Source organism: Epinephelus moara, chromosome 21 (genome assembly GCF_006386435.1).
Source record: "Epinephelus moara isolate mb chromosome 21, YSFRI_EMoa_1.0, whole genome shotgun sequence".
Lineage (NCBI taxonomy): Eukaryota > Metazoa > Chordata > Actinopteri > Perciformes > Serranidae > Epinephelus > Epinephelus moara.
Window position 1 is genome coordinate 11,853,375 of NC_065526.1, and position 24,019 is coordinate 11,877,393.

General features: G+C 40.9%; 3 protein-coding genes across 8 annotated transcripts in view; 1 reads left to right on the forward strand and 2 right to left on the reverse strand.

Annotated features, from left to right (window-relative positions):
• LOC126409026 (myomegalin-like) overlaps positions 1 to 6,856 on the reverse strand; it is a 63,050-nt gene extending 56,194 nt beyond the window's left edge. The window contains exons 1-3 of the mRNA XM_050074892.1: positions 6,637 to 6,856; positions 4,033 to 4,079; positions 3,860 to 3,927 (exon numbers count right to left, since the gene is read on the reverse strand). Of these exons, the coding sequence (XP_049930849.1) occupies positions 3,860 to 3,927; positions 4,033 to 4,079; positions 6,637 to 6,686 (165 nt within the window). The 5' untranslated portion in view covers positions 6,687 to 6,856. The remainder of the gene's footprint in view (positions 1 to 3,859; positions 3,928 to 4,032; positions 4,080 to 6,636) is intronic.
• Positions 6,857 to 12,877: 6,021 nt separating this feature from the next.
• LOC126409036 (small integral membrane protein 44) lies at positions 12,878 to 19,319 on the reverse strand. 6 transcript variants are annotated; one of them, XM_050074912.1, is made up of 4 exons: positions 19,178 to 19,319; positions 16,512 to 16,605; positions 15,193 to 15,611; positions 12,878 to 13,654 (listed from the first exon to the last, which is right to left on the reverse strand). In XM_050074912.1, the coding sequence occupies exons 3-4, from the start codon at positions 15,464 to 15,466 to the stop codon at positions 13,353 to 13,355; spliced, it is 576 nt and encodes a 191-aa protein (XP_049930869.1). In that variant the 5' UTR covers positions 15,467 to 15,611; positions 16,512 to 16,605; positions 19,178 to 19,319; the 3' UTR covers positions 12,878 to 13,352. The 6 variants fall into 6 exon arrangements, 3 of the variants coding, with proteins under 3 accessions (XP_049930869.1, XP_049930868.1, XP_049930870.1); XM_050074911.1 differs by lacking the exon at positions 19,178 to 19,319 and adding an exon at positions 17,388 to 18,213; XM_050074913.1 differs by lacking the exon at positions 19,178 to 19,319 and adding an exon at positions 16,690 to 17,310.
• The window catches only part of tm6sf2a (transmembrane 6 superfamily member 2a), a 7,637-nt gene continuing 2,714 nt past the window's right edge, over positions 19,097 to 24,019 (forward strand). Inside the window, exons 1-6 of the mRNA XM_050074905.1 lie at positions 19,097 to 19,394; positions 20,827 to 20,930; positions 21,016 to 21,113; positions 22,441 to 22,544; positions 22,634 to 22,716; positions 22,801 to 22,925. Coding sequence (XP_049930862.1) covers positions 19,303 to 19,394; positions 20,827 to 20,930; positions 21,016 to 21,113; positions 22,441 to 22,544; positions 22,634 to 22,716; positions 22,801 to 22,925 — 606 coding nt within the window. The 5' untranslated portion in view covers positions 19,097 to 19,302. The remainder of the gene's footprint in view (positions 19,395 to 20,826; positions 20,931 to 21,015; positions 21,114 to 22,440; positions 22,545 to 22,633; positions 22,717 to 22,800; positions 22,926 to 24,019) is intronic.

The window sequence follows — 24,019 nt, forward strand, 5'->3', positions numbered from 1 at the left end:
TCTGAAGTTAATAGAGACCAAAACAGAACAAAAAAGAGAATACATGTTGAACTTAGACTAATTTGGTGGCGAGAAACATGAGTCCACATTAACGCTAATGTTGGTTGTATCTGCTAGATGTGAAACTAGAGCTGTTTGCTAACATGTTAGCATAAAGGCCCAGTGTGTATGATGTGAGGATATCTGTTCGCAGAAATCGTATATAATATTCAGAATTTTTTATTAGTTTATAATCACCTGATAATAAGAATTGTTGTCTTTGTTATCTTGGAATGACTGGGTCATAGCTACATACAAAGCAGATATTCTTCTATGGAGTCCGCCATTTTGTTCTACAGCAGCCCAGAACGGACAAACCACACATTGGCTCTAGATAGGGCCATTTGTGTTTTTGTGTCGGCCACTGAAGTTATCCATGTTTAGCACATGGGAACAGTTTCAGATCTGCAACCTTATTACTAGATGCCACTAAATCTTACACACTGGACCTTGAAAAGGTGATGATGTCAGAACTAACAGCTTATCGTGATTCTGTGCTCCCTTTTGAAAGGGAAACTAATGTACGCACATAGGAAAGTCCCTGACACACATTGATATGACTTTTCCTTGGTTACTAGCACAGTATTATTGAAGGGGATGAGTCAATATCATCTGACATTTAAAAGATAAACTCAGCTCTACACCTGACCCTGACTTTATAATATGCCTATGATAGTTTTTAACAGTTTTGCTAAAATTCAGAAACTCCCCTGGCAAAGGCTAACCAGCATGGGAAGGCAGAGGAGCTGATGGGAGCGGGACAGACAGGTGAGTGGAAAGAAGCTGGATGAAATAGGAGACCTGGGAGCTGTTGGACACAGTGCTATATATAGGGAGGTGTCCTGAATCTCACAGAGCGGTGAATCCCTGAAAGTCCCGCAGAGAGATGAGTGAACAGAAAGGAAATAACAGAAAGGAAGACAGCCTCCACCTAACTTTTTGATCTCATAATAAAAAGCTTGGCTAAAATCAAGTTTTAAGACAATGTCCAGTGCAAAGAGCATCAATAATTAAGTGACTGAGACGTGTTACCAACACATGCAGTTACGTCATTATGAGCTCTTAATGCATTCAGTGAGTGTGCCCATTAAAGTGTCACATTACTTGCTGTTGCTAAATAATTCTGAACAAAGATAGGACAGGCGCCAAGTGGAGTCTCCACACAACATTAGGGATGACATCATGTGCATAGTGTGTGCTTTTAAACTCCACACGACACAACTCGCAACACGCTCTTTTTATCTCCTCTTCAAAGACAAGTACATGGGAGTGAATGTGTGTAAATATGTCAGCGCAGTATGTGTTTATTTCTGTGTAAAAGTGACACATCCAAGAATTGGCAGCCATGTAAGTGACTCCAGCTCTGAGTCCTCTCGGAAAGTAACTTCAGCTTTCGTGACTAATTGGTGACACCTCTCGTTTAAACAGGGCTCAGCAGCAGCGGCATCAGAATAACATTAAAAGACTACCACTGGTGATGAGTTCTTCAGTGGCAGTGAAAGTACTTATTCTGATATGGTATGTATCTGAAACACTGACAGTTTTGGAGAGGAGTGCTGCGGTATGTATTAGAGAAAAAGTGAGCTGGATTTGGGGGTCAGTATCAATAATACTGTGTACGCAGTCTGGGTATTTCAGAGGATAATCAGCTATAACTGTATAAACCGATTTAAGTTGCAGATCAGGCCAGCCAGTGAGAATTGTGGACAGGGGGACCACATTTTCCATTTTGGGCCCTTGTTCACACCCACTCCAGCTACTATAACCCACCCACCTTTAGCCTCAATACCAATACAGGCAATTTCAAAAAAGCTCTTGGTCAATAGCAATTGTAGGGACAGAGTTAGAGTATCACCCATTTCCAAATCTAGTGTTCTAGACCCATTCAGTCCATGCTCTGCCCTTGTGCATACATACTCAATATGATCACAAAGCACAAAGGGTCAAGCCACTTATTTCAACACAAAGAGACATTTTTATATCAAATAAGACTGGGCCAGTTTTATTCCTCCTTTTACCTTAAAACAAGAATAGGAGAAAAAAAGTCTCTAATGAATGATTGGAGAAAAGTAAAATCAAACACACATCAAACAGAAACTACTGCAAGACATTCAATCATAAGATCAAATCATGAGTGAACAAAAATCCTAAATTTACTCGTGTGTCACTATTTCCAAATCCAGTGTTTATAATATGTTGATTTCTGCAATTAAAAAACTGTTAAGGGATCCCAGTATGCAAAAATAGTTAAATAAACCTTTTTGAAAAATGGCAATGTCACTTTTTCCAAAATTTGGCCTAACTGTTAAAAACTAATTGGAATAAAAATCAGGTTAACAATATTTTTAAACGTCTAACAACGTTAGAATTTCCTGTTGTGTGGACGTTAATTTTTGGGGTGTTGGTGGCTTAGTGGATAGAGCAGGCACCCCATGTACAAAGGCTTCGTCCTTGCCATCAACGTCACAAGATGATGGTGGCCAGCTGGGAGCATGACATGACTTGGTACCAAAGGATGCCTCGGATTGTCTAGTTCCATTTGGTGCCATTATCTTCACTGTAGCTTTAAAACTGAGCCCCCTACAATGAGTTTTATGTTTAAATTCATATTAATTTTACACATAACAGCTACATAAATTGTAATCTCAAAAACAAGTTATCAGTGGATTTGGGTAAGTACAGGCCTGCTACACCTAGTATTATTATTACCTTAGGATGAGGAGGTCATTATTTGGCCATGATATGAAACTCTTTGCCAGAAAGGACCTTCCCATGAAAGGGCTGTCTGCCCTTCTGCTAAACACAGAATCTTCACCCAGGAGACCAGACTTTGAGACCCATATGAAGCCAATTAACGCCTAACCACGATCTTTTTCTAAACCTTATCACATCGATATGGCTCTCACATCCAAGGAAAGTGAAAATAAAACCTAACAAACTGGTAACAGTCATTGAATGGGCTGATAATAACAGGCTTCTGAACCTGCCAGTGGGTGTATCAGGCCCCTGATAATCCATATATGTTAACTTTAACTACAGATAATGTCAATTTTATGGGCTGATAACATCCAGACCAGTGCAAATAAGTCTTTACAGTTTTAGATTACTAATTAGTGAGTGATTTTTTTCAAATGTATATTCTTTAACTTTAAGACATCCACGTCATATTTAGTTTCAAGTTAAACTTAGCAAGAGTTGCATCAGACACAAGGATCCTGCAGCTTGTAGGGAACCGGTGCCTTGTTAAAGTACACTTTAGCAGGATAAATGATTACGGTCATACTGTATATGGGTTTGGGTCAGTCATGTTCTCCATGCTCATTTTTAAAACACCCTGCTGCCAAACATCAAAAGGAATATTTAATATAGTCTTTTTGTACAATGTGACTGATACAGTGCCCAAAAATAGTGCAGCAGAGACGGATAAGAAATCCTAAAGTGGGCCATGCTGTACCCAGAGGCAGACTTTCACCACCAGGAGGGTTCAGGGTGTTTTCCATCTGATCTCATCAGCGGCAGGTGTTCTCCTTTTCTGTGCAGTAGTTTAATAACAAAATGTTCCAGGTTGGATATGAACATGATTTTTTTTTATTAGTCATCTGATTTTCTCAACATCTGATCCCTCAGAGAGGAGAGTGTATCAGAGTAAACCACATCAGCTCATTACATCTTGTAGGAAGACGTGAAGCCACAAGATGGCACTGTGGAGCATGTTATTGTTGGGCATATTACCAGAGTATTGTTCATTGTGCTGAAGGACAAGGAAGGAAGTGACACACTCACATCAAGCTCCATAACAATTCAAAATAAAGGCTCTCACCTGTTCAAATTGCTTGAGTGTGTGAAGCTGAAGAGGAGGAGAGTTGTCTGTTTCATCGCTACACAAATCTAAGCAAAAGGAAAAAAACATTTGTTTTTAAATCACCAGAAATCATTGAATTGACAAGCCATATGAGCAGTGTATGTTTTTACACAAGCTTAAGAGCTACGTACCTGTCATGTGACCTGTGATCTTGGATGAAGTCTGCTCTTCCGCAGCACTGTCCGGAGAAACCAAAAAAGTTGCATTGTCAAATCACACATAACACATGAGAACAAAAGACGGTGTTAAATAAACCTGTGAAATCAAAAAGCTACAGCAGCACATCAGTAATGACATTTATAGAGGAGTCAATATCGCACATGATAAGCCTAGTAAACCAGTTACTGTAGCAGAGAGCTCTTCTGGAAATGAAAAAGCCACTAAAATCTTTTCACCGTGTCAGCATGATCTCATTTGCACCTCTGTGGGGAATTGGGGGTCATCAGGGAGTCTCAGCAGGGGAGAGTGGAGATAGGAGGAGGGTCAAAGTTTAACTGAGCCTCTCAGGCCTTAAGCACTCCCAAGTATCTGCTGTTAACTGAAACAGGGGATGCTTAAACTGTCAGTGGAATAATTCCTCCCTTAATCTGGTTATATTCAAATGATTAGAGTGCATGCAAAAAAAACCACCTTGAATAATTTGCACAAGTGATGAACAAGCACAGGCGTAGATTTTGGGGGCGACGCAGGGGACACATCCCCCTAATAGGACTTTTAATACACAGAAATCCTGCAATACTACCGTGACGAAGAGCATTCATTATGCCATCTTTGCTTGTGTCTCACCAATAGCCCTTTTTGCACAGAGATAGCTCTACAGGGCCGCTATGAAGTCTCGTCTTTATGCCAGCTTTGCATTTTTACATGAACCAAACAGTGGGAACGTGCCACTCCGGTGTTTGATTTTATAAAGTATGCAGCCAACCCAGAAGCAAAAGAGGCATGATGGGCATGATTTGTAACACCATAGCATCAGCCTCTAGTGTGACATATAACATATGCATCGAGAAGCATTTTCTAAACAATAACAATGGCATAGCATGGCATTGCACAATCATTTAATGTCCCTGTTATATGGAGGTTGATCTTGTCTTCTGCTCTGATGTGAAAGAGCTTCCACGCCCCATTGTCTCCCCAGTATGCAGACATTTTATTTTACTGTTCTGTCTTGAGTTAGCTGCTAACTGCTCCGAGCTGCTTTTCATTGCTTTCTGCTTTTTAAATGTCCCAGTGGTGGGTCGCACACATAACATGTCATCAAAATGTCATGATAGTCCTGTCCTGCTGGCTCATAGTTTTTACAAAGACATCGATTTGGTGTTGTTACTACCTCAAACACTGGCTTAAAGGCAAGGCAACTCTGTCCCACCATGATGCAATCTTTATACAAAGCAGTGAGGTGGAAAAACGGTGCAACATTCCCGCCTTTAACAGGCAGTTTAAAAGGGGCTACTGCCTCGGTTGAAGGAGGGGGTGGCAGTATGCAACCTCAAATGCAATGGCTGCAATCTGCCATAAAACAGAGAGAAGATGAGGCAACTACGTGCAATGGAAGCAGTTGTACCATGAAATGTCAGAAAATGAAGTGCTGACGCTCAGTATTTCTTGGGGAAGAACCCCCATACCCCTTGACTAATATGTGTCTCCCCAAATGTTAGGGGGGAAAAAACGACGCCACTACAATGAAACACTGTATGCACTGACCACAGTGTAACAGTAGCACTATGAGCCCACTACTTTACTATCTATTACCACTACTCAGACAGCGCTGCATACTGTCCATTAATACTCCCTCTTCCAGTCCCTGCCGTGTAAATTCCACTGGCAGCTGCTCCACAGTAAAATGTAAAGACAGTTGGTGCATGCCCGAGGTTTAAAAGTTTACCAGGTGAACAAATAGTCTACATGCTGCATCACTGTGGTGGGCAGGGCATCACGACTTCTCCACTACTGTTTTCCTCAGCATTGTGCAAATATCAGTGGGATGGTCCATTTATAGTTACAGTGTGTGTATGTGGGAGAGATTTGGTGATGCAGTAACCTACATACAACACCACACAGTGCATGGAGGAATTGATCTGTGTGGGACTGCAATCACTCTGAATTAATAAGTAAACCTTAACGTGGGCTGTGATGAGTGCCTGTCAAAACATGCATGCATTCACCTTTATTCTGTCCTGTATAGCCTATAGCAGCCTACCTGAGTATATAAAGTGATATAATCTTAGTTATTACATGTGGGCCTGCAGCAGAAAGTGTCTCCCGGGCCCTATTGCCCCATTTCACAACTGAGCCCTTGAAATATTTGCTTCTGTATAGCAATGTAAGTTGAATTGTGCAAATTAGGCCTAAATTAGCCCCTGAAGCGCGTCCTTATCCAAAGTGTATTTTATTAGAGAATTATATTGTTGGAACAATGCAGATATCTAATGCAATATGGCAATCAAAGTCAAAATTTGTATCGCCAGTGGCCTCAATAGATAAAGCATGCAGATGGCTACTGTATGTGACACAGCCACGGCCTTTATTACACCGGAGGATGCTCGACTGCTTTATTATAGGAGACTGAAAACAACATATGATCGAAAAAAACGGCAAATAAAGCGAAATGAGTGTTTAATTCGCCCAAACAGCGGTTTATAAGCTCGGGTCGTGTTTTGTTAAAATATCCAATGAGCGCTGTTGTCTTCCGCTGCGGTGTCCCCCCGCACACAATCAGCCAAACGCCGCCTCACCTCTCAGACTCTCCCCAGATTTGCTCCGGCGACGATGAGCTCCAATCCATAAAGCCTGCTCCTTCAGTCAACGGGCATCCATGCCGGTGAGCCTTCAAATCATCCGTCCATTATTCAGTTTGAGATAAAACAAAACCACACAGGAACATGTCAATGTGCGCGGTCGACGCGCAGCACACCGCTCAGGTTTGGAGGGTGTGTGTGTGTGTGTGTGTGTGTGTGAGTGGATGCGCGCCCTGAGAAATGAAAGCAGGGATGGTACAGAGCCCCATCCCACAGAGCAGAGCCCCTGCTGTTCAACCAGCCCACCACCAGATGAGCTGAGAGGAAGAGTATGCTGTTTGAAAATAAAGATGCTCTCTAAGGATGCATCCCTCAAAATAATCATCTGATTATTCCCTAATTTAATTGAAAATAACTGATTTTTTGAAAATAAAAGTCCAGTTTTCACTGAGAGAGAGCATTAAACAGTTATCATGTAGTCCTGCTCATTACACAGCACATATACTTTTATTATAGTGCTCTTCTTCATGTATTTCTAGACTCAACTGTGACAGAGATCTTAGTAAAATGTCCACATTCTTCCATTTTCTCTGGGTGGATCTCAATAAATTGCAATTTCCAGAAGCTTAATACATCATTCAGATACAAACATGATACATAAGCATTCAGCACAGCAGTAGTGGAAGAAGTGTTTAGATCTAGTACATAGAAGCAGCAATACCACACCATAAAAATAGTATTTTAATAGTCATGCATGTAAAAGTAGGGAGGTATTATCAAGTAAAACGTACCTGAAGTATCCAAAGTTAAAGCCGAATTGCTCCTGACAGCATTATTTTTTGATGTATTTGATTTTATTATGGATGATTTAACGTGTGAGAAGCATTTCAAAAGCTGGTGGAAGTGAGGTTAAATGCAGTATTTCCATGTTAAATGTAGTAGCACAAGTGGCCTATAAAGTAACCGAAATGGCAAATGGAAAGTACACAAAATTATACTTGAGGACAAGGACACAATTTATAAACACCACTGACATCTGAGAACAGTAGCATTTGTTCTACTTGCAAACAGAAAAGTCTTGTAAGATTGCAGAACATTTAAATCCCGTGGCATGATCTCTCCTCTACATACTTCACAAAATTATTGCAACATGCTTGGAAACGTGTTTCAACACTAACTTTGCTTTTCTACATCTTTCAAAATTATTGTCTGGACTTGATTTTTTTTCCCCAAAAACAAAAGGACTACACTCATGTTTTAAGAATGCATTTTACTGAAACCAAACATCTTTCCCCAGTGAAAACATTCATCTAGACACCGTAAAGTTCTGTGAGATCCCACTCAGGCTTTATTTATACCAAGCTGCATTGACTGCTGATTGTCTTATCTATTTGCAAACTGACTCTGGGGTTCTGCTCAGAGAGAGTAGTGGGATTGGGAGGAACAGAGTTAATGAGATTATGTCATTGTTTGCTTTAGCAGTCAGTAACAGGATGAGTATGTGAAGAGGGACACAGCTTTGGTATGTCTAGTTAGAGGGACAGTTCAGCCCACCCTCACCCTCGTTACCTGTGGTGCTATTTATCAGTCTAGATTGTCTGGTGTTGGAGATATCAGCCAACGAGATGTCTGCCTTCTCTCCAGTATAATGTGGTGCTCAAAGTGCAATAAAATACATTTGAGAAACTAAACAGCAATGTCTCTTTCCAGAAATCATGAGCTGGTTACAGTGCCATTTAATTCCATTATATTCCAGAGAGAGCAGACATCTCTACAGCCTACAACACTCTACAACCCACACCAAAACAACCTAGACTGACAAACAGCACTACAGGTAAGAGGAAAAATATGTGTTTTTGATTTGGGGGTGAACTGTCCCTTTAAAGGCAACAGAACCAGAGTGTAATTTCCCCTGGAAATAAAACAGATGCAACAGAAAGAGTTTTGGATGAGCAGAGGGAGTCCTCAGCCGGGCATGAGGCAGCACACATGTGCCTGAAGGAGGAAAAATCATTACTGTGAGCTAATAAAAGTACAAAAATATCAGAGCAAAGAGGTTCTGCTTCACATTTCTTTCTTTACTGGAAGCCTGGTTTCTTGTCCCCTCTGAAACCATCACATTCACATCAGCCTTCTTTGACAGTAGGCCCTATGTGCTGGTCCAAGAAATTTGCCTTCAGGGCACTCTGTCAGGAAGTCCTTTCTTGGTTAGGGTTAGGGGAAAAAATCACAGTTTGGCTTGAAATGAAAAGACCTCTGTTAGAAGAATAACTTTTTCCATGTGCTGACTGGACAGTATAGGTGTGGTGGTATGTAGCCTATGGGGATATTTTTTACCATGGCGCCCTCTCCTGGAGCTGTGGTAGACTTCACCTTATGTGTGTTAGTGCTGTAAGTTCAACCCAAGCTTTGACCTTTGTGAGTGCAGGTAATTACTGAACTTGCTGATTCCTCCTTATGCAATAATTAAAGGTGGAGAACAAACTATAAGTTAACTTTCATATTGTATCTATATATAGGAAAATTCAGATACTTGTTAATACAGGTGTAAATTAGAAAATATGCCTTTTATATTTGGATGAACTGACCCTTTAAGAGTTGTGTTACGTTTAGCGTGGTTAAGGTCAGAGTAAGATATTTGTCATGGTGATGGTGCCTCTGAATCTGAGCAGAAATATGTGTTCTTTGTTATGTCAGCTAAAGTACTGTGGTTGCAGACCATTTTAATGCCTCTAGTGTCAATTTAAACAGAATTGTTCAGAGATGCTTGGGTTTACTTTTTGATACAAGATGGAGGTTGTTCACATTTTTGTGTGTCATAAATTTGATATAAATCATCCTATGTTTTTCATTTCACATGCCATAATTTCTGTATTTGGTATATTGTATATTACTGATTTATTATTAGTGGTATTTTTGATCGTTTATTTTTCGTCGTCATACGTCAACGTCATACTTTAATGTCATGGCTATCTGACACTCACTAATGTTAGTATAACAACAGTAAGTTGGGCCGCTGTAGATGCCATAGATTTATGTTTTGCATACATTCCAATATAATTATTTAATCAATATGAAACATTTTCAAGTGGACAGTTATAGTTTTCCTTGTTTATATACCTCTAGATACATGGACTACCACCTCACTTCTGAGTACATAGAGCTTTAATATAAATGAATACACTGGTAACAAGGAAATTTAACATTCAAAAATGATCCAAAGATGTTATATTCCACTTGTGTTTATTAAAATTATGCTACTCTGCATGTCATTTAACATGTACTCTTGATACACTTGACTTTAGATTGACACCTCTAATAGATGCACTACAGAGAAATAAATATTTACATTTTCTCTCTTCGATCATCCCAGAAAAAATAGTATCTTAAGCTTTTTAAGTAATCTCTTAAGGCATATTATAGTTTTTTAGTTCCATTTTGATGTCAGACAAACTTGTGCTAACGTCATCATCAGCTGCAGTGACCTCAACAGACACTAGATGTCCTCATAGGACAACTGTGCACTCAAGCATTGGGCACTTCCAGCAAGAGATCCCCCCCGTGTCCACAATATGGCAGCACATCTTCAGCCGTACACAGTAATGCTTCATTACAGCCATTCACTTCACCTCTCAGTCATGTCAGTTCAGATGATCTTCATCAACATCAAGTCTACAATCTGATGTCATCTTCTTTCTCCTAAGACCTCCTCTCAAAGACCACACGGGGTCCCGACTTGCTCCCCCGAGGTTCAGAGATGACCCAGATGGCGGGGGCCTTCATGAAGTCCCTGTCAATCACCTTGTTCTCCTCAGCCCGGGCCATCGCCTCGAGTTCAGGGGAGGTTTCTGGGCACCAGTCTGCCATGAACTTATCCTTGGCCTCACAGTAATTCACCACCACCTCCTCAGGTTGCTCCCCTAACACCCAATCTGGAAAACAGAAAGAGAGGGCAGAAGGAACAGAGTGGATTCAAAAGAAAAGCTGTGAGTGATGAAATTTAATAGTGGAGACACGCACTTCTGTTTTAAAGGAGCAGTTTTATGATTTAGTGACATCTAGAGATGAGGTTGCAAATATCAAACAAATGAACCTCACCTATCACCTATCTTTCAAAGCATGTAGGGAAACCTATGGTGGCCTTCAGGTAATGTAAAAAGGCAAAAAGGTTTCTCTACAGCCAGTGTATCATTTGTCCGTTTGGGCCTGCTGTAGTCTGAGTGGGCGGAAGTTCGCTGCATAGATCAGCCTCTCATTGGGCGGAACGAGCCACCTGCTGAAGTCCCGCCCTACCACCTCCGGTTGCAGTTTTCAACACGTCCTTTACTAACTTTTGCGGTGTTTGATCTTGTGGGGATGTAGCCATTTTTCTGCCATGGTTTGCGTCCTGTAGCCGATATTTCCCCCTGGCAATATTTTTGCAAGCGCACCGTTGCTATGGCCAACGACCCTGGCAATATTTTTGCAAGCGCACCGTTGCTATGGCCAACGAACGATTGTGATTGGTTGAAAGAAATACAAGCAGCTGGGGCGTTTTTTTTCTCCAATCTTAAAGTGAGAGTCGGCCCAGCCAGACCTTTCTTTTCTTGAGATTCTGGTGAGCGAGACTAGGCCTGCTGTAGAAATGGCGGTGCAACATCGTGGGCTCAATTTGACATATGTTGACAAAAACATGGAATTAAAACTTTCAGGTCCGTCACATGATGCCATGTGGCCCAAAATGACTTTTCCATAGACTCACATTGTGAAAGATATGCCTGTAAATCAGTGGATACCTTTTTTGAGCGTCACAACTGCTGTGAAATGACTTGTTTTACTATCAGGATTTGATCCATTTGGTCCGATAACATTTGAAAGTCTAGAAGAGCTGGAAAATTCAATAATTTTATCCCTATAAAAGTTAGCGGAGTGCTAAACCTGAAGTTAGTCGCTAGTGCTCTTGCTCTATGGGCCCTAAGATATGGGATATCTGGGTAAATTTATACCTGTGAAGTCAAATTTTTTCTTAGTTTCATGCAAACCTAAGCAATTTTTATAGGAATGAGCAGGGCCCTGCCTCGAACACTGTATCCAGATCTCTTTACATCTGTACAGAGGATCCACTCCCAATGTAGCTATAAAGGGCTCATTCTAAACCAAGAAAAACACATCAATTCTTAGTTTCAGGTGATTAGACACCAATGAAAACATAATTATGGATGCAGTCTGGTAACAAACCTGCAAAGTCATGGATGAGGTCCTTGATGAGGTGACCGATGATGGCGTAGAGAACACCCAACACGACAAAGACCGCCATGATCAGGTAAAGGACATAGGTAGGCAGGTGGACAGCATCCCGAGATGGGGGTATGTAGCTCTCAAACAACACCGTCCCATCGTCTTCCTTGAAACGAACATGTAAGCTGTCCTCCGTCACCTCCATTGCTGTCTGAGAGTCTTCAAAGCTGCTGTCAGCCTGGGAATCCACTTAATATCTCAGAGTCATCGCTGTATCGAAATGAGGCGGCACAAAGGTTTCATCTTTCACATCTTTGTATGCAAATCACAAAGAGATCAGAAGGAAACTCTCAAACTTTAAAATCAAATATATATTTCTGCAGATACAACCACATTGTTTCATAATGTAACACAATAAATATGCTTCCAACAAAAGTTCAACAGCCACAATGTGAATGAAAAAACTTCTACATACAGCCAAGAAGCAGGCAGCGGTCCTTCAATTCACCAGGCGTCTTCACACTCCTGGCCACACTGAGCAAGTAAGACTTAAATTAAAAGTACAACTATATCTCTCACCCTGACAAGTTCTTTATTTGGGCTCCCTGTTCAAACTCCCTATCTGTCCGCCTGTGGAGCTACGCAGATGGAAACTAGATTAGCTGCAGCAGCTTGAGGTACTCAAGGTCAGAGGAATGATGCTGCGAGCAGTTTACTAATGAGGCAGAGAGAATTTACCTGATGCAAAGGAAGACATTCAAATCTATCTGTCTGTCTGTCTGTCTGTCTGTCTGTCTGTCTATCTATCTATCTATCTATCTATCTATCTATCTATCTATCTATCTACCTATCTACCTATCAATTTCTGCTGATGACATTATCAAACAGTATTTAATATGGCTAATGTACAGTAATCCTCAGCATTGACAAATAAGGTCATTGGCCCAGGTATATCCAGGTATTAGAGGAAGGTAAGATGGATTAAAGGACACAGATAAGACACGACAGCACTCTTGTATTATTCAGTTGTTTACTGGAGAGAAGCTTAGTCCAACACCAGAACAGGACAGTTTGACTGGTCGGTGAAAAAAAATGCACAGAAACTGCAATTCATCTGTAGTTTTACTAAACTTTTTTCAGGAAATTTAACATTTTAATTGGAAAGTGATTTCAAGTTATACAGTCTTTGGATTTATATGTCAGCAATTGAAATAAAATGTGTATTTTTACAGCTTTGAAGTTTACATGGTTCATAATTTACATTCTTTGCAGCCTACAACAATATAGAGCACTGTATTTGGAATGACTGACAATAAAAGCCATGTTTACATCCATCTTTAATAAGTAATCTTAGCAAAATGAGTACAAACTATAACATGTTTTAAATAAAACAAAAAAAAAATGCTTTAGCTTACGCGTCACTACAGCAAAGAGACAACACTAAGATATGACGTGACAAAAACTGATCTGAACCACTGCTGTGACAAAGTGAAAACTCAAAGGGAAGTGGCGTAAGGGGTCACGGGGCTGGCGAAGGTCACACTATGAGTAGATATCCTTTTTTCTCCAGGGTATGATGAAGCCATGGCGCTTTTCAGAGGAGGAGGAGGGGTGGATGGGCGGTGGCAGCCTCCGTCTAACCAGTAGAAACCGGGCAGCGGGCCGTCCTTTTCCTTCTCCATCATCAGCATGTCTTTCTCCATCAGCTTACTGCAAATGCTCAGCCGCCGCTCTTCTTCTATTTCTGCTCTCCCTTCCTCTGAATCATCCTCCACTGGTTTGGGGCCAAGAATCCAGTCTGTGAGGTGAAATAGAGCAGAGAGGAAAAAAAACAAACTTGTGAGAATGAAATGATTTTCTGTGATTTCTGAGTGTCTTTTAAAGGGGCATTCCACAAATTGTACATATGAAGTTCAGATTACTCCTCATGGAGCCTGTGAAGAAGTTATACAATTATCTGTTGCTCTGAAGGGAGCACTCCAGTTACCCTGATGATGTCATAAATTGTGTCTTCAAATTCAATGAGTTGCATATAAAGGATTCAGTGTTTCTGGATATCTTGACCTCCTAACTTTGTGGAAGTGCAGTAGAAAATGGCAAGAGTGCCCCTTTAAAGTGTTACTTTAGCAGCAGTCCTTCACTCAGATTTTATTTCTTGGAAATCATCTTAAAGGCAAACTTCACCCCACCCAAATGACTATTTGTATATCAGTTACTCACTACATGTTACCTTGAATTCATGAAGAAAACATTGTTTTTCTTGCACGCCTCGCAGTGAGCGAAGAATCCAAAAACTGGGGGAATTCTTGATGAATTGAAATCATAGGGGTCCACATTTAACAACAGCAAAACTACATCAAAAAATCCGTTTACAAACTCTCACACGACTCGTGTAGTATAATCTCATTAAGTAAGTCTCATTTATCCAGTCTTATGCTCAGTACTTCCCAAACATGCATTTGCGCTAAAACCTTACTCGCTAAAACACTTCCGCATAAACAGCGCAGGCGTGCTACTATAAAGTTGTCTGAGTCGGAAAGCATATCCCGACTTTATCTGAGCTGTCTGTCTATTTTATTGCTATCTTACTGATTTTAATGACCATTTCTTATCTTGATTTTAACTTTGGCCTTCCTATTTTATCTTTTACTAGATAACATTTTATGACACAGTATTTGTTTTATTCTTCTTGTGTTTTAATTGTTTTAGTTTTATTGTACAGCACTTTGTAACTGTGTTTTGAAAGGTGCTATATAAATAAAGTTTATTATCACTTGTCCCTGTGTGAGACTGTTTGTGCGTAAGTGTTGTAAATAGTAACATTATAGCGAAAATGCATGTATTTGGGAAGTGCTGATCATACGACTGGATAAATATGAGACTTGGATTATACTGCAAAAGTTGTCGGAGAGTTTGTAAACGAAAGTTTTGGTATAGTTTTTCTGTTGTTACATCCAAACCTCTTTGACTTCTATTCATATAGAATTTTGTCCGTATTTGAATTCTTCGTTCTTCGTGGATGCATGTGAGAAAATCTAAGTTTTCTTCACGAATTCAATGTTAAGGGGTGAGTAACTGACGTACAAATGGTCATTTGGAGGGTGACACATTCCTTTAATGGTACAACAAAGGAAACTGTGGAGAAGGTTGAGCTGTGCACACAAACCTCAGGGTAAAAGTAAAGGAGAGTCATCAGATAACACGGTCACCCACAAGGGGAAAAAAAGGGAAAGACACTGATGCAGTCTTGGCCCATGAGTTCAGGGAGGAAAAAGGACTCAAAGACACTGGAGTGGAGACAACGACGGGAAGGAGACGACACCAGCCAGGGGTTACCTGCTAGGTCATGCATCAGATCTTTAATCAGATGTCCCACTATGGCGTAAGTGGCCAGTATAACCAACACCACCCCGACTAGGACATAGACTACGTTGCGCGGCAGAGTTATAGCATCTCTCGCCGGCGGTATGTAGTCGACGAAATATGCCTCCTCCTCCTTTCTCCTGGAGGACAGCTGGAGGAGCTGTCGGTGCCCAAACCCCACAGGTGCGAGGTTCATAAGAAGAGCTCCTCCTGAGGCGTTTAAGGACACAACTGGTTGTTGGTTCATGGTTATAGCTGCTTTGGTGGCTTTGGTTAATACTGTCTGTATATGATGGTCTGCTCAAGGACGGTGGTGAAACCTTTTTGGCTGTTTTTTTTGGGTGTGTTATTGCCTTGTTGCAGATCCAAGCTCCTTAACGTCACTGTGAAAACTTGGGAAACAGGTGATAAAGGTGCATCAGATTCGAGGAAGGAGAGTAAAAAGAAAATCTTAAACATTTTTATATTTTCTGAAGCTGGGGAGAATGGCAGGACCGATGACAGATGGAAATGTCAGGATGGTTCAGAAATAAGAACACAGCTTCTTATGAGTGACGGCTCGCTGTCACAAAACAGTGCCTCAGAAAAAGTAGTTCACCAGACAAGAAAAATGTGATACCATAAGTGTGCCAACTCTCCTAATCTTTCGTCTAGACTTAAATCCAAGCGTTCCTCCTTCTAGTGTTTTGGAGAGGGGCCCTGGGTCAAATTTCCAGGGGAGCGAGGAGTGTGAGACGGAGGAGAGGTGAATATAGGACAGACAGAGTTAATAGGATTGAGTCTGTCACAGAGCAATATCAGCTTTCCATCTGTAGGGATTAGAGATATGAGCGAGGATAGGTGGACAGTAATACAGCAAAGAAGCTTATGGTTCTCCCTGACCATGTTGCAGATATATATTTCTATATATATAGATATATGTTACAGTAAATGCACTTTCTCACTGGTTTAAGCTGGCATCACTTCATGGATATCCCCTGCTTTGAATTCATCTTAAGCACAGCCGGTCCACCTCTTATATTCTATAAATGTCTTGTCACATAATTCACTGAAATGACACTTTATTTTCATGGCTCATTTCTTGCTTGATAACAGAACAGATGGTGATATTTCAAAATGTACCAACAGGAAAACTGAACATCGTCCAATGTAACTTATGAAATTTGATAAGGAACAACAGATCAGCCCACTTTCTAATATAAATATTGAGATGATCTTAAAGATGAAAAGGAACAAATTTTGATGAAATGAAGGAGTTTAAGATGTTTTCGTGAAGTTTAAAGATTCCTTACCTTGTTATTAAGACCTGTAACGGCCCCTCAGTTCTTCTCTTTGGCTTGTGAATGAAAGGACTTCCAAATTAGCACGTGTCCTACACAGACGGGTCTGTAAATAATCACAAACATATGACAGAAAGTTAAGGTCATGCAAATAAAAAGGCTTACCACAGTGGCTGCTACAAAAACCCACCATCATTGAATAAGTGGGCAGGCAAACAGCAATCCAGAATTTCATTTTTATCCACTCAGATCTTCTTGGTAGAGCATCAGGATGTAGATGGTTTAGTTTCATTTTCTTTTTGTGGCTCAGGAACTTTGCAAAACTGAGACATGAGAAATTGCCATTCTATTAAGGTGACAGCAATATTCGCAATGAGGATGAACCAAGAGACCGGGTGCAGACCGAAGTAGAAGACGTTCGACATGCTGTGAGGAAGCACAAAGATAAGGAAAAAAAAAAGATTTAAAAGGATGATAAAGTTGAATGAAAATCAAATCTTCTCATAAAAAAGGGACCCAGGTGAAAAAGAGACAAGAAAGGCAGCGTGGGGTCTCTGAATGTGTCTCGGGATGAGGCTGTCAGGAGACACAGGCTGTCTGTGTCAGTGTCAAGGTGTTCTTTAGTAATCCATGACAGGATTTGGCTGACACATGTCACCACTGTCACCAGCAACCCCTTTTAACTGAGTCAGCAGACAGCAAAACAGAAGACAGGGGCTCATTTGGCATCACCTGAAGTACCTGTTGACACTCAAGTGTGGTGCAGTTTCAACAGCTGATTCACAGCCACAAATACTACAAGAATACTATGAGAATACTACAAGATAATAAAAATGAGCAATGTATTATTTTCCTTTGCTAAAGTTTTAGATAAATGTCTGGAATTACCTTAAGAACGACTCCTTTCTCATTCACTTGCAGGATCCATTCAGTTCAGTGAAAAAATTTTGTTAAGAGAAGGGTTTCCAAGTCTTCTCCAGGTGAAACAGGAAGCAGATCAATTGCAAAATCAGCCTCCACAGAAAGGACTACAAGCTGAACTACTTGTTCTAACTAGTCCTAAGCAAACAAAAACAAAAAAAGCCCCGTCTTTCAGTCAGTCCATATCGGCTGTGACTCTCAGGCCGGGGTGACCACCTTCTTGGGTTTGTCTTCTGGCTCCATAAGCCAACTGAAGTATGCATCGCTCAGGAGGAAGGCCCAATAAACGACGGTTAGAGAGGTGTTGACGGTCATGATGCCGATGATTAAAGGGTGCAGCATTGTGGCAGACTGGGTGGACTCTTTTTAAGAATCTGTGTCACCTCAAAAAACCGAGCGTCTGCTGCGTGGGCCAAAGGTTGTCTCTGTGCTTTAATCACCTCCCTGTCCGCTTCTACTCTGGACTCCCACCCCTCTCCACTCTCTCTTTCCACTGGCCACTAAGTTTCTGTAGCAGCAGCAGTATAATCCTCTTCAGCCGCTTTGTTACAGAAGATGAGGTTGCATTAGATGAAGGCCTGCTTTACAAACGTTCATCCATAAGATGTTGTTGCGTAATGCATATGTTCATTCTTTACAGTGTGCAGAATTTAGTGTGGTGTGAAACTGTGTTTTGTAAAGAAACTGCTCGAGACAAGGCCGTAGCCATGGAGTCAACACTGGGGGGGACCAAATCAAATCAACACATTTTTTGATACATTTTAAAGTATTAAAATACAATAGACTTCCAGTTGATCAAATATAGAAAAACCAAGAGTCAATTTAAGTCCACAAAATAGTAGGATGCAAAGGGGAGAAATAAGGAAAAAAGTCACTGAGAAACAGCGACACAGAGGACATTTTTAGTGTCAATCATGTCCACAAAAATCAAATTGGTCAGTTTGTGGGAAAAAACACTTTTCCTCATTTTGTATGCATCACATCCAACATGAGTTTCAATTTTCAGCGTGGCATTTTGGGCCTACCTGAATATTGGGTGGGTGGAGAGGATTTAAACAACCCGAGTGACCGATAAACAAACATAATCTTTGTTCTGAACTTTATGCTCTCTCTTAGATATAATCCAGAAACTAATCAAGACTGGAGACATCAGATGGAGGAGTTCTTAATCTTACGCCAAACAGGACAGATGGCTCCTTAATGGAACCCCAGGGGCCACAGGAGCCCAGACAATACTTCAACATATGCAGCATGAACGGGATTTTTTTTCCCCATTACGCACTCATCTCATTTACCTAGAATGTATAAACTGGGTGGAATTAGAAAGCCAAAGCACACAGGTGAAATTCAGTGTCCTGAAAAAAAAGCCATTTAAGAAAATAAAGGTCAGCACTGCGCTCCTCCACCAGGTGGCAGTCTGTACAAACATACACTGAATGGTGAATGAGCAGTTGAATGGTTTAAATGGTTTCCCAGTGCCATGTGGAACTGCACAGCAGACAGTTTAGCAGCAATCAGTTGCAACCTATAACAGCAAAGTGCTTGTTTTCATTAAGACAAATGCGTATTTTACGCATTACGCACAACCCAGGAGTCAATTTTGTGCACTTTACACCGCTCTCCCTTTAAACTCACTCATTAGACGCGACACCTGCCCTGAGCTGAACTTTGAGACCAATCAGATAGCAGACTTATTGGAGCAGCAGATGTTTCATCACAGATCAAAAGGCATCGAAGGTGACACTCCTTTTAATTACCTCATTCCCTCGGTGGCAGCGGAGAGGACACTGGCTTCTAACATGCCTCGCTTCACATCCAAGCGTGTTTAGCGTTTAGCGGACATTTCTTTCTAGAAACAGGTCAAACAACACGTTTTTCAACAATGAGGCCGCCGGTGGAAGTCTGCGTGTTGATCCTGTCTCTCTGCGCTCCTGGAATTTTGTACGCCATGAACAACATCCCAGCTCTTCAGGAGTAAGTGTGCTTGCCATGCACCGACTTGATAATTTCACTCTGATCTCGGCCTGCTGTATGGAGGCATCGCACGGTGATATTAATAGGCTTATGAAGCGGCCCACAGCCCGAGGGAAAAGGAGGTTTAGCGAGGGCGTGTTTATCCCGAGGTAACCTCGTTTAAAGTCACTGCTGAGATTCTTAAACCAACACAGAAAACAAGAATCATTTAATCCTTTCGGGATAACGTTTGGGGAATTTAAGGAACTCTTGAAAGTAAACTGCAGTGAGTGTGAGGGTTTCAAAATGTAACTATCACACAAATTCATCAGTGTTTCTTGTTGGTCCCTTAAGAGTGCACTTCTAAGTGATGACTTCACTATGGTTTCTTTACTTAAGATCTTGAAAGGTGTACAGAACTCGACCTGTGTTTAACAAAACTGGGAACCTGAATTTCACCAAAGAAAACCTTAAAGTCAGTGAAAAGTCTTTGACTTTGATGTCTAAGTGAGAGTGGGTGGGATTTTGCAAATGAGCAGAGCAGTTTGGGCCCTTTTGAGATTTTTCCAAAAAGAAAATGGTGGAAACTTTTAGGTTATGGAGTTGATGAAATGGTGTCTATGGTTATCAACATCCCAACCTCTTTTTACTGATCTAAGTATGGATCATGGGAGGAAACTGTAGATTGGCTGAAACTAATGATTATTATATTTTTTTGTCTTTGTTGGATTTTACAAAACTACAGTAAATAAACATACCAGCAACAAAAGAAAAAAATAAAACAAAGCAAAATGGAGCATTGGTGGTAAAAGATTACACATAAGTCATTGTGTCAAGTGGCAGGGTATTGATATGACACCAGGGTACAGTGACCTATTAAACCATTATCCATTCACTTTAATTCTTCAATCAAACTAACGACCTGTCGCCAGATTTTCTTACGCAGTCCCTCTCTGTTTGACAGGGTGAATCTAATTTTCACTAAATGTAAATCATGATCTAATTCATTCAGCTACATATCAAGCCTCTCAGATTTCCAAAACTGAAGCATCAGTTTTCTTGCTAGCAGTGTGGACAGAGAGATGACCAAATAGTGTGGTTAGAGGCAGGGGGAAACTCCATCTTAAAGGCCATAGCCAAAAAGGCAAATAAATGCCCCCAAAAGTTTGCAGTCCATGGCATTGCATGAATTATTGAGACCGAGTTTGTTGATCTTTCGAACATTTCACACAGAGGGGTGAAACATCTTTGAATATAATTTGAAGTCCAGTGGGAGAGTAGTGCAATCTATGAACAACTTTGAATTATATCAAAGCATGGCTAGCATTTTGAAACTAATTATTTTTGATTTTCTGGATTAATTCCGTAATCGCTTGATGAATAAAATGTCAGAAATGGAAATTCCTTCAAAATTGATGCAAATTGATGTATGACCGCTCACCTTTATTTTCAGACCTCTTCCTATCCTGGGAATGGAAATAGTCGTCCTGGGATTAGTTCTTGCCCTCCTCCCCTTCACTGTGCCAGACAAGATGAAAGTGGACCCCTTATTCTACGGTACAACCAGACAAACACACACTTCAACATCCATCAGTGATATGAAGGTTTTGTGTTTTAACTGTGCCTCTTTGCATCTGTGCAGTGTTTGCAGAGTTTTGCTTCACCTGCACGGTGGGCCTGATTAATGCTTTAGAGCATGATGGGTTCATCTCTGGCTTCATGGGCTTCTACCTGAAGAAGGTAAAATGACTCACACTGAGCTACACCTTTCCTCTCTCGTCTCAGATGACTTCTTAATGATGGTATGGATTTCAGGCCTTTAAATGTCATAAGTTAAAGGGGACCTTTTTATGCTTTTTCATGTTTTCTGTGCCCTCCTAACAAGCATTTGTTTGGTTACGGCTGAACTTGTGGTAAGCCTTTGGTTGCATGGCAACTTGTGGCATCCCATGACTGTCACAGGAATTACGTTCGGTCATCAGCGCTAGTGCTGTTAGCTTGATTTACAGGGTGCCCGCGGGGTCTTAAAAAGTATTAAAAGTTGATGAATCAAAAGTCGGAAAATTAAGGCCCTTAAAAAGTATTAAAAAGTCTTAATTGCGATTTTATATTTTTATGTAGTATTAAATTTTCTTGGCATTCAAGCTCTGACAAAAAGTATCCATGAATGTATAATTTATTTTCCTCCTCGCGACTATTACAAACAACGATGTGTAGGTAGGCACACTCGGACTGCCACTCGGGGTCGTGCGCGTACCTGTGTGACATCACGCGATGGCGCACCTCCAGGCGCCAAACAGAGGAGCAGAAGACAATAAAAAATCCTTCTCATCTTATCTGAGTTCTGTTGTATGTTTGTGCTCCATAGATTTAATTGCAAACTACAACTGTTTAGTAAGTTAAAGATGCGTTGCTGCTAATGACAGCTTGAAGTGGCGATGAGGTCTTAAGGTTTTTTTTGGAAGGTCTTAAAAAAGTCTTTAAAAGGTATTGAAATTAACCTCAGGATTCCTGCATATACCCTGATTTAGCAATTTGGGACAACTCTGCAGTTTTGTGGAAGTAAGATGGCAAAGCCATCATGGAAAAAAGTGCTCCATGGCTGTGTGACCCACCATCATATGCTGGCTCCCTAAATTGGCATTCAGTCATCAAAACTTTGAGAACCCCTGTTTTATCTGGGAGCCTATGCTACTAGGATCCTATATTCCTGCCAAAACATGTCCAGTTGAGTTTAGACGCTTTTATTGGTGATTTTTCACAATAGAAAGTGCTGCTATTCTCCTTTACAGTCAATGACAATGGTTGCTATGACAGTGCAGAGATGCAGAGAGTGCTGATATTGAAGACCCAGAACAGTGGACCAGTCAGAGCAGACTGGGCTTTTTTTGGAGGTTGGCTTAAGGAGACAGGCGCTATAGTGGAGTGTTTCAGACCGGGGGTGAATACAAGTGTTTTTGTAACACTAAAGCATGTAAACATGTTCTAGTAGAAGCCTGAAATATAAGAATGAACCTAAAATAAACAGTTCACCATTAAAATTCATCATGTGATGCCGTCCCCTCAGGGTGAGCCTCATCTAAGTACCGCCTATGCTGTGATGATGTCTTACTGGGAGGGCATCTTTCACTTGGCCCTCTTCTTCACCATCATCCACCGCATGTTCAAAGGGTAAGCTGCAGCATCACCATCACCATCAGAAACCCATCCACTGTTCATTGAGCCCTCTAATGAGAGCTGTTGATTTTCTGTCCATGCAGGAAGTCCTATCGTAGCCTGGGGCTGCTGTGGGCGGGCTCCGCAATCGCCCATCAAATTGTTCACATCCCAGGAGTGGTTATTGGTGAGAGCTGCCTGCGTTTGATTCATCACATCATTTGAGTGGGTTTGTGTCTGTTTTTTGTTATTGATGTGTCTGTTTGTGCAGGTAAATATGGATCAAACATTCAACCAGCCTTTTGGAGGAACATCCCCTTCTTTGTGTTGCCTTTCTGGGCGGCCTCAGTGCTCTTTAGCAGACCCAGAGAGATGCCACTTGTCACTGCAGACAAGGTAAATCTCAGCTGTTAAGACTTTTGTAACATTTTCTATATCTATAGAGTGGTGGCGTCCAACCCTTTTCCTTATCGGATTGTTTTATTTGCGCTATTGTCAGCAGATTGAAGAGGTAGAACTGTGCAGCATTAATCTTTACAGTCGGAAAAAAGCAAAGGTACAAAAGTACAAAAAATAAAACCGCATGTTGTGAAGCAGATATTTGTTATTTTTAGCCCCCTTGTCTGGGTACCAGCCTCCAGTTTGAGAACCTCTGCCATAGAAGAATGACAAATGTGTGCTTATTTGCTTGCATGATTATATCACAACCTGACTAATGATGGATTTCTGAGGCTGATGCCAATATTGGCCTGAATTTGTGAGCAATAAAAATCGAGTAGCCTAATATATTATTGGTTGTTGTTGTTTTTTTAACCTAAACGCATTTTGTCCCACACGAGGACGTAAAAGGGCCTTGAAACATCAGTCAACGGTCAGCTGTTGTTTGATATCGATATTTATTTATTTATTTTTTTAGTCACTGAGCTCGTTAGCAGAAATGGTTTGTAATTGTTTGTTATTGCTCGCTAGCTCACGGTAGATATCATTTATTATTTCAATGCTGGGTTGTGTTGTTAATGTGCTAACTGGCAAACAAGCATCTTGAATGGATAGTTATTTCCTCTTATGCAGGTGCAGAATGTAGGTGCTAGTTGGCCATTAGCTGCAGTCTTTGCCATGTGTTTGAGTGCAACTTTTTGGCAACATGAGGCGACTCAACAGTCTGCCTTTTTTGCCAGTAGTACTTTGATGATAGTTTGATGTGTCTGGGCCTTAAAGGGAAATTTCGGTTTATTTCAACCCGTCTCCTATCGTCCTAAATTTGTTTCAAGTGACTAGTGACATAGAAATAATAGTTAGCATGTTAGCCGTTAGCCTAGATACAGCTGGGGCGCATTAGTAGTGTCAGACCTGTTAAAACGTAAGTGAACGGGCATCCCTTCAAGTGCAAAGTTAGTCCACTAAACAAGCTTTTTCTCCACAAAGACCGCCTCATATCGTTAGGATAAATGTCAGAGAACATATAGAAAACAACATGTAAACGTGTTGTC